This window comes from Cetorhinus maximus, chromosome 27 (genome assembly GCF_964194155.1).
Source record: "Cetorhinus maximus chromosome 27, sCetMax3.hap1.1, whole genome shotgun sequence".
Lineage (NCBI taxonomy): Eukaryota > Metazoa > Chordata > Chondrichthyes > Lamniformes > Cetorhinidae > Cetorhinus > Cetorhinus maximus.
This window is the reverse complement of record NC_135905.1, coordinates 15775349-15789254: the sequence shown is the minus strand read 5'-3', so window position 1 is coordinate 15789254 and position 13906 is coordinate 15775349. Positions and strand designations below refer to the sequence as shown.

Here is a 13906-nt window from a genome sequence, read left to right as displayed (position 1 = left end):
CGGATGACAGTCTTCAGCCAATTTGATTCACTCCACATGATATCAAGAAACGGCTCAAGGCACTGGATACAGCAAAGGCTATGGATTCTGAAAACATTCCGGCAATAGAACAAAAGACTTGTGCTCCAGAACTAGCCACAGCCCTAGCCAAGCTGTTCCAGTACAGCTACAACACTGGCATCTACCCGGCTATGTGGAAAATTGCCCAGGTATGTCTTGAACACAAAAAACAGGACAAATCTAAGCCGGCCAATTACCACCCCATCAGTCTACTCTTGACCATCAGTAAAGTAATTGAAGGGGTCATCAACTGTGCTTTCGAGTGACATTTACTCAGCAATAACCTACTCGCTGATGCTCAGCTTGGGTTCCACCAGGGCCACTCAGGACCTGACCTCAAACATAGGCAAAAGAGATGAACTCCAATGGTGAGGTGAAAGTGACTGCCCTTGATATCAAGGCAGCATTTGACCGAGTGTGGCATCAAGGCACACAGCAAAACTGGAGTCAATGGGAATCAGAGGAAAACTCTCCACTTGTTGGAGTCATATCTAGCACAAAGGAAGATGGTTGTGATTGTTGGAGGTCAATCATCTCAGTTCCAGGACATTGTAAAGTTGCAAAAAAATGTTTTGGATTGGGGGAAAGTGGGTTTTAGTAAAATAAGGTAGGCTGGGAACAGTTACTTGTGGGGAAATCTACAGAGGAGCAGTGGGGGGTGTTCAAAAAGGAAATGGGGAGGGTACAGGCTCAACACGTTCCCTCGAGGGTGTTAGGAAGGAGTAACAAGCCCAAAGAACCATGGATGACCAGAGATATTCAGGTTATGATGAGAAGGAAAAGAGAGGCTTTTAGCAGGTACAAGGGAAGCAAATCAGCAGAGGTATTAGTGGATTACAGAAAGTGCAGGGTGGAGCTTAAGAAAGCAATTAGGAGAGCAAAGAGGGGATATGAGAAAGCTCTGACTGGTAAAAGTAGGGAAAATCCCAAGATATTCTATAAGTATATCAATGGGAAGAGGATAACCAGGGAAAGAGTAGGGCCCATAAGGGACCAAGGGGGAAATCTATGGGTGGAGCCAGGGGACATTGCTGGAGTGTTGAATGAATACTTCACATCCGTCTTCACCCAAGAGAATGAGGATGAAGGTATCGAACTCGGGGAGAGAGTCTGCAAGGTTCTTAAGCAAATTGATATAGGGAGTGACAAGGTATTGGAGGGGTTGGCAGGCTTAAAAGTGGACAAATCTCCAGGTCCAGATGATTTGTGTCCCAGACTGCTGAGGGAGGCAAGGGAGGAGATCGCAGGAGCTCTGACCCAAATTTTTAATTCCTCTCTGGCCATGGGGGAGGTGCCAGAGGACTGGAGAACAGCTAACAGCTAAACCTATTTAAGAAGGTTTGTAGAGATAAGCCAGGGAACTACAGGCCAGTGAGTCTCATGTCAGTGGTAGTGAAACTATTGGAAAAAGTTCTGAAGGAGAATATCTATCTCCACTTGGAGAGGCAAGGTTTGATCAGGGTTAGTCAGCATGGCTTTGTCAGAGGGAGGTCATGCCAACAAATTTGATTGAATTTTTTGAAGTATGTAGATGAGGGAAGTGTAGTTGATGTAGTTTATATGGATTTCAGCAAAGCCTTTGACAAGGTCCCACATGGGAGACTTATAAAGAAGGCAAATGCACATGGGATACAGGGTAATTTGATAAGGTGGATTCAGAATTGGCTTAGTTGTAGGAAGCAGAGGGTGATGACAGAAGGATGCTTTAGTGACTGGAAGCCAGTGTCATACCACAGGGATCTGTGCTCGATCCCCTGTTATTTATTTATATAAATGACATAGATGACTATGTGGGGGGTAGGATTAGTAAGTTTGCGGATGACACAAAGATTGGCCGGGTGGTTAACAGTGAGGTTGAGTGTCTTGGGCTACAGGAAGATGTAGACGGGATGGTCAAATGGGCAGATAAGTGGCAGATGGACTTTAACCCTGAAAAGTGTGAGGTGATACACTTTGGAAGGAGTAATTTGACAAGGAAGTATTCAATGAATGGCATGACACTAGGAAGTTCTGAGGAACAAAGGGACCTTGGCGTGTGTGTCCATAGATCTCTGAAGGCAGAGGGGCATGTTAGTGGGGTGGTGAAAAGGGCATACGGGACACTTGCCTTTATCAATCGAGGCATAGATTACAAAAGTAGGGAGGTCATGTTGGAGTTCTATAGAACCTTGGTGAGGCCACAGCTGGAGTACTGGTCGCCACATTATAGGAAGGATGTGATTGCACTGAAGGGGGTGCAGAGGAGATTCACCAGGATGTTGCCTGGGATGAAACATTTAAGTTATGAAGAGAGGTTGGATAGACTTGGGTTGCTTTCGTTGGAGCAGAGAAGACTGAGGAGCGACCTGATCGAGGTGTACAAGATTATAAAGGGGCATGGACGGGGTGGATAGGGAGCAGCTGTTCCCCTTAGTTGAAGGGTCAGTTACAAGGGGCCATAAGTTCAAGGTGAGGGGCAGGAGGTTTAGGGGGGGGGGGATGTGAGGAAAAACTTCTTTACCCAGAGGGTGGTGACGGTCTGGAATGCACTGCCTGGGAGGGTGGTGGAGGCAGGTTGCCTCACATCCTTTAAAAAGTACCTGGATGAGCACCTGGCCCATAGCCTTGAATGTTATGACGTGCTAAGTGCTGGTAAATGGGATTAGGTAGGTAGGTCAGGTGTTTCTCACGTGTTGGTTCAGGCTCGATGGGCCGAAGGGCCTCTTTTGCACTGTGATTGTGCGTGATTCTGTGATTACTGCAGGAGTTCCTCAGGATAGTGTCCTAGGCCCAACCATCATTAGTTGCTTCATCAATGATTTTCCCTCCATCGTAAGGTTATAAGTGGGGACGTTCGCTGATGATTGCACAATGTTGAGCACCATTCTCCACTCCACATATACTGAAGCAGTCCATGTCCAAATGCAGTAATATCTGAACAACATTCAGGTTTGGGTTGTTAAGTGGCAAGTAACATTCGTACCACACAAATGCCAGGCAATAACCTTCTCAAAAATCGTAAACTGGTTGATAAATAGCTTGTTTACATCAACAATTAACCATATGCCATATTCCGGCAGGTTGGCAGGTCCTGCTTGTTGACATTGTGACCAAAATAGCTGCATGTCAGTGACAAGATTCTGTCCCATCACTTGGCAGCATGAAATTCCAGACCCTGCCCCTGCTGCCTGCCTCCATTGCCACCCCAAACCAGCCTTAAAAATTCTGCCCAATAGATCACACAGTTAGATAGACAGAAAGCTGCATACATAGATGGCTAGGGAGATGTAAAAATACTATAATAGAATGCAGAAGTGACTCAGTTGGTAGCACTGAAGCCTCGAAATCATAAAGTTGTGTGTTCAAGTCCCACTCCACGGCTTAAGCATAAAAAGTAAAGCCGACACTCCAGTGCAATACTGGGGAGCACTGCACTGTTGGAGGTGCCATCTTTCAGGTGCCTGCTCAGGTGGGTGTAAGAGATCCCATGACACTATTTTGAAGAAGGGCAGGCGAGTTATCCCCTAGCTCATATCTATCCCTTAATCAACATCACAAAAAGAGCAGATTATCTAGCCATTTACCACATTCATAAATGTTGGCGGAATAGGAATGTTAATCTGTGATGTGGACACAATCAAAGCAGAAGCCTGATTTCTCGAGAGAACTATTTTTTGGTTGATCTGTATTCCGAGTATCAGCTGGGTTTCAGCATGTGATGTGTCGGGAAATGAAAAGGCAGACCGATACCCGTCCTCCGCTTTCCTGGGGGCTGAGATTCCCCACCAAGTAGGCGAAGTCGGTGATGAGCTGTCGTTCACTTCCGCCACTGAGTCTTTATAACGTGTGGGAGCCTCGGCAAATCACAGCAAAGCTCGGCCAGGAGGACAGATCGCGGTCAGCAACAAACAGGAACAAGCACCCTCTTTTACCAGGTTTGATCTTTCACTATCACGCTTTAAGTTTGAAAATATATCGTAGCAGGCAATATATTAACGATCGTTCGTTATTCGTCCAAAATATCTTAGCGGTGTATATTTCAGCGCAATAAGATTACCCCGTTGCCAAGAAAACATGACCATACATCCGAAAATAGATGGTTACATGGGATGCGCTCACTTACTGACCAAGGATAGACAAGAGTTGCTTTAGACAGCTGTTGGGATTATAAAAGACTGGCGATTGGGTTTGGACTGCTGCGATGTTAGAACTATTGCCTGTGTGAGGGACAAGGCAGGTTCCAAGCTGGAGTCTGGGTTGCGACTGATAAAAACGGGTGTTTTTATCAGTCGCAACATGTTCCATGATTTAGTCGACTAATAATTCATATTTGGTGCAATAATTTGAACTAAATCACCCAAATAACACAGGAAAGTAAAAGTTAATTACTAATAACTTGATTTATTAGTTTTAATTTAATTTGAATTCAGTGATTTTGAACTAAGAGTAGACTGTACCTAAAAGAAAGTCACAAGGACGGGTTCAATAATGAAACTGTGATGATGTAACTGTCTCTAAGACGTATCTCGCTCTTTTCTTCCTTTTCGTGGCATTTAAGAAGCTTGACCTTCTATTTGTATGCTGACAATGCCCAACTGCATCTTCCCGCCAGCTCCTCCAACTCAATGACCACCTCTTATCAAGAGCACGTCTCACATCAAGTCACGAGTGAACAAAATCAAAGAATAACAATCTTGGGGAATTTATTTCAGGTTGGAAACCGATTTCAAATCATAAAGTATCAGCTTGGCTGAGTACAACCGCTCTCACTCCAGTCAGAAACCCATTTGTCAGGTGTGCTGTCTTTTGGTGAAGTGTTAAACAATACCTTTTTCTGCTGGTTTACGTCAATGTAAAAATATTCCATGCTCCTATTCAAAGAGCAGGGAGTTTTTCTGGTGTCCTGGCCAACATTCCTCTTTAACCAACATAGTATATATATAAAAAAACAAAAAACTACTGCGGATGCTGGAAATCCAAAACAAAAACAGAATTACCTGGAAAAACTCAGCAGGTCTGGCAGCATCGGTGGAGAAGAAAAGAGTCGACGTTTCGAGTCCACATGACCCTTCAACAGAACTGAGTGTAGTTAGGAGAGGGGTGAAATATAAGCTGGTTTAAGGTGGGGGGCGGGGGAGAGAAGTTGAGGGTGGGGTGGTTGTAGGGACAAGCAAGCAGTGATAGGAGCAGATAATCAAAAGATGTCACAGACAAACGGATCAAAGAGGTGTTGAAGGTGGTGATATTATCTAAGAAAATATTTTTTAAGACTTTTTAAGATTCTAAGACTTTTCTTAGATAATATCACCACCTTCAACACCTCTTTGATCCTTTTGTCTGTGACATCTTTTGATTATCTGCTCCTATCACTGCTTGCTTGTCCCTACAAACACCTCACCCTCAACTTCTCTCCCCCCCGCCCCCCACCTTAAACCAGCTTATATTTCACCCCTCTCCTAACTACACTCAGTTCTGTTGAAGGGTCATGTGGACTCAAAACGTCGACTCTTTTCTTCTCCACCGATGCTGCCAGACCTGCTGAGTTTTTCCATAGTATATATATATATATGTATCTCAATATATCTATATATTTATATTGTGTATATAATAAAAATAAAATACTGCAGATGCTGGAAATCTGAAATAAAAACAGAAAATGCTGGAAAAATTCAGCAGGTCTCTGACAGCATCTGTGGACAGAGAAACAGAGTTAATGTTTCGAGTCTGTATGAGCCTTCTTCAGAGCTAAAGAGAAATAGAAATGTGATGAAATTTATACTGTTTAAGAGGGGGGGTTGTGGAGCAGGTGAAGCTGGATAGAAGGTCAGCGATAGGTTGGGGTTAAGGAGAGATTGAAAAAGATGTCATGGACAAAAAGACAAAGGGAGTGTTAATGGTAGTGGTAAGGGCTAAAGGAGGAGCTGTTTGTGCGGCCTTACTTTTCAATTGGTTGCTAAATTTGTCGACATTTCAAAAGATTTTTTGTGACATACCTTGAGGTATCCAGACTGTGGTTAGACTAATGATCCAGAGGCCTACACTAATGATCTGGAAATATTAATTCAGATCCCAATACATTAGCTGGGGATTATAAATTCAATTAATTAAATAAAAACTGGAATAAACAACTAGTAACAGTACAAATAATAACAGAGGGACCTGGAGGTTCATATGCATAAATCTTAGAAGGAAGGAGGACATATTGAGTGAGTAATTAGCAAAGCATATAGCACCTTGAGCTTCATAAATATAGGTATTGAGTACAAAAATTGGGAAGTTATGCTGAACCCTTATAGCGCTCTGGCTAGACTAGAACAGGGCTGTCCAACCTACAATCCACCCTGCCATGTCTCTCCATCTAGCTTGCGGACTCTCTGTTCAAAATACAGGCAAGTGGAAAAAACAGTTCCAAACGGAGCTGCTCTTCCAATCACAGGCCATTTCTCTCCTGCATTTGCTGCTGATAGGCTCACTCTCTCTTGCTCTCTAAACTTGAGAGCTCCTGGGGGGAGTAAGTAAGTCTGTGTGAGTGAATCAGTCTGTGTGTGTGTATACGCGCATGCATGTGTGAGTGCGCGCATGTAAGACACACAAACCCTTCCCCTTCTCCTCCTCCCTCTCCAAAAACCTATCCACAAAGCAAACTGGAAGAAGAGGAAAATGCCAGGCTGAAAGGCAACCCGCTTCCAACTCCCACTTTCATGTGAATTTTGCTGAGGCCAGCTGGAATGGCCAACTCCCTGCCCATGGTTCCCACTCCTTACCTGGTATCCAGGACTTGGGGCCTTGCCTGTCTCTCTAGTTCTGCTTCTAAAGCAAAAAGGCAACAAAGGTTTAGTTGGTTAACTCTGCTACTTAGCATTTTTCAATGTTCATTTTTATTAAATACTTCTTTTCAACTTTTCAATTTATTACTTTGACATTGATTTTTTAAAAATTCATGTTTAATGTTGTGCCAAACTTTTTCTTTCCAGAATGTTCTCATCGGCCCTTTCAGTGGGATAAAAAAAAATGAAATGTGGCCCCTCAAGTGAAAAGGTTGGACACCCCTGGGCTAAATATTGCGCTCAGTTCTGGTGACCACACTTTAGGAAGAATGTGAAGGTTTTTGAGAGATTGCAGAGGAGATTTACCAGAATGGTTTGAGGAGTGAGGGATTTTAGCTCCTTGGTTAGGTTGGAAAAGGTTGTTCTCCTTGGTGGAAGGGAGATTTGACAGAGTTGTAAAAGATTAAGACAGGTTTAGATAAGGTAGACAAAGAAAAGCTGTTCCCATTAGCTGATGGTACAAAATCTAGGGGACGCAGATTTAAGGTCTTGGGCAAGAGGTGCAAGAAGGATATGAGGAAGAACATTTTTACACAAGTGTAAAAGTTGTTGACTATGAAGTTGGTGGAAGTGGAGATGATTATTGATTTCAAAAGGAAACTGGATGGGCACTGGAGAGAAATAAATTGTGCCGTAATGACTCTATCACTCTATGGTGACCATGAAACTAATGGATTGTCTTAAAAAACATCTGGTTTACTAATGCCCTTTAGGGAAGGAATTCCACTATCCTTACCCAGTCTGGCCTCTATGTGACTTCAGACCCACAGCAAAGTGGCTGACTCTGAAATGGTCCAACAAGCTACTCAGTGGCACCTCAAATGTAACTAGGGATGAGCAATAAGTGCATCCACATCCCACGAATGAATAAGAAAAATTCTGAGTTTGTTTATAAATGCAAGCTCTCTCTTTAAGCGAAAGGACTTAAAATGCAAACGTACCTCAGTCAGCACCACAAGTAATGTGAACTGATGATCCAGAAGAACTCATACTGGGAACCCTGAGTTAGTAGAATCATATGAGAGTTATATTTTTCTCCTTCCATTCTGGTCAGACAAATGTGCTTAGGAATTTCACCCAATTGCTTATAGCTCCAAGTTGCTGATGATCAAAAAGCTACACTAAAATATTGACTGAATTACATGCATTGTATTCACTTAGTTGTGAAATCTTATTTAAAAATACACTTTCTGTAAATTATTTCTTTGCAGAAATCAGTCCCAATGATTTTGTCTTGTTTCCGTTATTGGTGAAAACATAAAACTAAGCTTTGCTGCTAACTCTTTCAAAATACATAATATATGTAAAGCCAAGTCTATTTCCAGTATTTTAAAGAAACATTCCTATCCTCTGTATTTCTTGTCTACTACTTTCATAACCACTATTTTGAATATCTGTTTGACTGATTTTGAAAGCTGCAAAGAACTAAAGGTTTAATTTTTGTGCAAGCTTCTCCTTTGCCTGCCCCCCCATTTTAGAAGTATTTAACAGTATAATAACCAACCAGAGAATTGAGAAAATTGCTTGTTCCTTGGTTTTGTCCAATGTGGGTTGCCCTTTGGCAGTGGTACGAGAGTGGTCCAGGGTAACTCAGCGCATCCAGGGGCAGGATTTTTCAGTCAGCATGCAGGGGCAGACCTGACACGCTGACGCGTAAAATGACGCACAATGACTTTGGGCATGCATCCCGATGTCATCATGCTGTCTCGCGATGTTTCATTCAGCAGGTGCGTGCCGGAGTCGGCTGCACACCGAAGTCAGCTTAGTTCCCGCCCGTATTTAAACAGCCTATTAAGGAAGTGATTAATGTCATTGTTAACGCTGTCCGTCCAACCTTAAAGTTGGTGGGCAGGCGAAAAGCCCAAATGGCCTTCACGTTTTTTAGGAAACTTCATCCACGAGCGGGATGAGGTTTCCTAAAGTTTTTATTAATAAAATGAAAAATTTTTCCTAACTATAAAAACGTCCTATTTCATGTGACACAGTCACATGATTAAATAAATTGTATTTTAAAATTTCAATAGCGATTCAATCTCCCTGAGGCAGCTCCATGCCTCAGGGAGATTGAAGCGCCCTTTCATGCGATGCGCAAAAGAGCGCTGACCCTGACTCTCCCTCTTCCCCTCCACCCGCTCAGGTAGCGCTGAGTGCTTGGCTTGCTTCGTATGCAGGGTGGGCCTTAATTGGCCCGCCCGTGTAAAATGGCGACGCAGAGCCGATCGAGGCTGGCGACTGGCTTTGCGACCGCCCGCTCCCACCAAGCCTGCCTGAGAAATTCAGGCCCAGGTCTTCAATTCCTCTTAATATGGAGAAGTGATTCTTTTCTCACAGGGGTATGCATGGGAAATTATGAACTTCTATATATGGAACTACTATAGTATAATGGGTATTACAAAAGTCATAAGATTTGTGGCTGAGAAAATGCTGTTGTAATTTGTATTCCAAAGTGGTTTACATTCTATCTTTTTATCCAAAAGGCTCAGTTCTTATCGCACAGAAATTACATTAATTCGAAAGATGGCTGAGAACAAACTTCAAAGGGGAAAAAAAACCTGAATGATACATTTTGTTTCATCAAAGGTCAAATAGATATTCTAAGAAATCTCTGCAGCATAAAGAATTGAGGATATTGCTAAAAATTGGATCATAAACTTTAGTCATTTGCTAAGAATGTTGTTACAAGACTCTTTTCACCTCTGAATTCTGAAATAAAAACATAACTTACAATATATATGCTTAGTTTTTGTAATGCTACATTTATAGGTTGTGTTTTTTTATTATAAAGGACCATTAAACCATCAAACTTACATAATAGAATTCTCCAATTTAGATAATCTACACAGCATGGAACATTATGAGAGTTAAACCGAGAATTATTTCATACCTTGGGGCATAACTCTTTTTGAAGTTAACAACCTTCCATGGTAATTTTCACATTTTTACCGTGATACCTTAGCTTGTGTAATAGTTCTCCCAGGGTCCTGCTCACATTTGCCCCCAGTCAACAGCTAAACACAGATATCTGGTCATATGTTTCATCACTGTTTGTGAGACCTTGTTGTTACTGGCTCCCATGTTACCTACATTACAACAGCAACTACACTTCAAAAGCACTTAATTGGCTGTAAAGTGCTTTAGGACATCCTGAGGTTTTGAAAGGCACTATGTAAATGCACATCTGTTTTTCCTTTCAACATCTGAAATGATTAAGTTCTATCCCAAAGAAGAAAATGTCCCTATGACACTTCGAACAATATTTACCAGCACTTTTATACACCAAACGATATATTATTCACATTTATTGAATATAAAAACTGTTTAGCTTTGGAGATAAAGCAGTTTACCAATGATAATGCTTCAAGTTTAGGATTTTGGTTGAATGTTTTTACTATTAGTGGACAGTCACTATATCATCTTGGTGCCTTGTATTTGGGGAGAAATCAAAATTCTACCTTTTTATCCAACAGGCTCAGTTCTTATCAGAAGTCTTTTGGAAATCTTGGAATGTGTACACTGTTTTCAATAATATTTCCACATAAATGTTTTAAAGGCTTATTTGACTATTTTCACTTAAGTTATTGCAAGCTGGCGGCAACTATCTATCTATCTAGGGATAAGTAATCAATACTAGACTTACCAGCAACACCCACATCCCAAGAATGATTTTTCTAAAAAGTGGTGTTCTATGGAAAAGTGCAGAACACCAGCAAGTCCCGGGAACAAAATGTATTGTAAAGTAAAACTTAAAAAATAAATAAAATGATAGAATTTATCTTCCCTTCTATTTCAGCAATTGTCCTTAAAAACTACAAGCTTGTTAATTAACAAAGCTTGAAACTGTTTTATTTACATTAGTGAAAATGCTAATTAGAAGTAAAGATGACCATGAACTCACTCGACAGTTAATTATACATTTATTAACTGGCAGGAGGAGTAGTAACACTAATGCTTCATGGTAAACTTATCAATCCTTAAAAGGGTTTTGCTGTCAGGAATATTCAGTTTGCAGTTTGTACAAATAAGCAACTTTTCAATAGGTTTGAAAATTTAACCTTTCTTTCAACAGTATTTTTGCAGGTCTTTTTTAAACAATACAGGTTGTTCTTAAATTTTCCTCCCTGTGCCCACTGGCCAGAAAATTAAAGAAAACCCTGGGGGAATATTTCTCATCTCATCTATTATCTGTGCAGCAGGATATTTTTAAAGAGAGAATTAGTCAGCGACATGTAATGCAAAAAATATTTAGTGAGCCATATCAATGAGGTGCAGCTGGTGCTAAGTTCGCTTGTCTCCTTTCTTTGCAGAAATACTTCAAGAAAGTAAGTTCCCGAAGAAACAGAAAAACAATGAAGTTCCTGCTTTTGATTTTACTGTCATCATTCAGCATTTGCATTGAGATGGTAAGAGATTGTAATCAAAATAGTTTAAACAAAGATTTGATAAAAAGAAAAGCTCCAAGTAATTATGTTCTTCCCAAAGAGTTGTCTTTTTTTGCAATGGTTTTTCCCAAAATAATCAGTATCGTTAGTTCCCTTCATCAAGAAAGAAACATTGCTCTCACTTCTGCTTCTGGCTGTTGATAGGACTTATGGAACAGAAATGCTAATGATTAATGTCAAGAAATGTCCATTAATAGTCAATTGCATCAAATGTGCCACAACAAAGCGTTGGATTTCTATTCCTTACATGGTGTTGTCGGCTTTAAAACATCCTAAATTCCAACTATGCACAAGATGATGACATCAATATCAGCCTCACCTATGTTTGCACTTCCTCTGAGAGATAACAAATTAGCAAATTTCAAATCGAGCTCCTTATATAGACATTTGTATCTTGTTATAACCCTCTGATTCATGTAGATTAATCGATAGGCAAATGCTTTGTCTGCTCAAAGCTCAGACTCACAGAATGGTTACAGCACAGGAGGCGGCCTTTTGGCCTGTTGTGTTTGTGCTGGCTCTCAAAAGGAGCAATTCGCCTAGCTACAGCTAAAGAAGCTGAAGAGCATTCATCCAGTCAGAAAGATCATAAAACCACTCCCCTCATAGCATCCAGCTGCTTCTTAAATAACTTTAGAGTCTTTGCTTCCATTACTCTATTGGGGAGTTTATTCAATATGCTGATTACTCTTTGTGGGAAGAAGAATTTCCTAAGTAGCCTTCTCGAGTTTGAACCTGTAATCCCCTTGTTGGGCTCCCACAGTTTAAAGGCCCAGAATTTTCTCAAAGCAGCTCCTACCCCACTGCCATAACATTGCCTGAAGGAATTCTCAGCCAAAGTAATAATTGGGTTAATGTTTGTATATCCATAACAATCCTATATACATGTTGCTTTCCAGACTGAAAGTTTATTCAATTTTTTTCTCATAACCATTAGCCCTGCCACTGGAGTAGCCTTGTGGCTCTTCTCTGCATCGCCTCCAGTGTTTGACTGACTGTTCATCTTGTTTTTTGATGACTAGAACTGGATGCAATATTCAGTGTGTGGTCTGACTATAGCATTGTAAAGTTTGAGCACTACCTCCTCTGACCTATATTCTCCTTGGCTATGTAGTTCAATGTTCTGTTGACTTTGTTGATTGCTGTTCTGCATTAGTTTGATATGTTTAGCATTGAGTCTTCTGGGGCCCTATGTATTAGCCATATCGTCACTATTCATGAAATGTGTAACTTTAATCACATACGGCTTCCTTTAGGCCCAGGTGATGCCAGGAGCCTGTGTCTGTCCAGGAGGCTTTTCCTTCTTTTTGCATTCCTCTACATTTTTCAGCATAAATTTTGTCCATCATTGTTCTGCTCACTTGCCCACCTTATTCTGTAATTTCTGTGTTGCCTTTTCAGATTATTTTTGCTCATTCTAGTTTGGTATTATCTGCAAATGTGACCACTGTACATTGGATTTCTGAATCCAAGATGTTTATGTAAAATATAAACATTAGCAATAGAGTATGTCACCTTAAATGACCGGAATTTTCCTTGTTTTCCTACTCAATTATCCTCAGACCACACATCTCCCGTGTGGAAGAAATAAACTAATAGCCCATTGTCAGATGTCGTGTTTTTTTGTCCTTGGCGCATGGGGTAGTGCACTGGAGATAGAATCCCCTCTCTGATTTCTCCTTTCTTGCGGGAAGGCACCAGTGCTCCATCCATGCAATGCAGTTGAATTCATGGAAATAATAGAGGGATCTCAGATATTTGCTACTCGACCCTGAATCCTTGGGCATTAATATTTCAATATGTAGCATCCTTATTATAGCTTTCCAACATTTTTTAAAAATCAGTTGCTTATGTAACATGGACAGATACCAAACCCTATGCTTCAGAGATTCCAAACCATATAGGTTGAGTTTCTGATTACCTGATACAGAGAGTTCAGTTCCCCCCTCAAAGAAACACACCATATTTAACTACATCCAGTTTTCTTGGAGATGGACAGATTTTAGGGACACCTAATTGTGAGATAGGCCACTGGTTTAACCAGGGAAACTTATTAGCACACAGCCCCTGGTAAGCTTTCTGCTGCTCGTCCACTCTGTTGTTTAGACATTGTATTCCAGGACTATCTGGAGCTGCGCAGGAACAATCAAAGCCCCCAATAACAGGTCTATCATGTCAGGTCTCATTAATGAACCAGGCTGGCATGCTAATCTTGAACAAGGCTCTCGGGTACCATGGATGTTCCTAGCTCAAATACTAGACTCCAAGTCTGTCACACACAGTTGACGCTTTTGTGCTAACTTGGCTGGAGAGAGACATTTCCTTTCCAAAGTAGTATAGTCAATGGGCAGTCATTAGAAAACTGACCAGCAAAGTTTAAGCCTTGTTAGATAGAAAATGTGATTCGGACCTCATCAGTGGCAAGGTGAGGAGCTTGACTCACATAAAAAGGTTGGGTCCATATCCACCATCCTCCTGCATGCATGCTGTACTCCACCTGGTCAAGTTACAGAGCTTCAGTAGCAGCTGTTTCTGTTTCTAATCTAATTACAAGGCATTGTACCCAAGATATATGAACACATCTTCCCCTATCCAACCCTC

At 41.2% G+C, this 13906-nt stretch overlaps 1 protein-coding gene across 1 annotated transcript in view; it reads left to right on the top strand.

The window, feature by feature from the left end:
- Positions 1-3478: 3478 nt before the first annotated feature.
- The window catches only part of LOC144668609 (salivary plasminogen activator beta-like), a 32412-nt gene continuing 21984 nt past the window's right edge, over positions 3479-13906 (top strand). The window contains exons 1-2 of the mRNA XM_078530796.1: positions 3479-3974; positions 11171-11266. Coding sequence (XP_078386922.1) covers positions 11213-11266 — 54 coding nt within the window. The 5' untranslated portion in view covers positions 3479-3974; positions 11171-11212. The remainder of the gene's footprint in view (positions 3975-11170; positions 11267-13906) is intronic.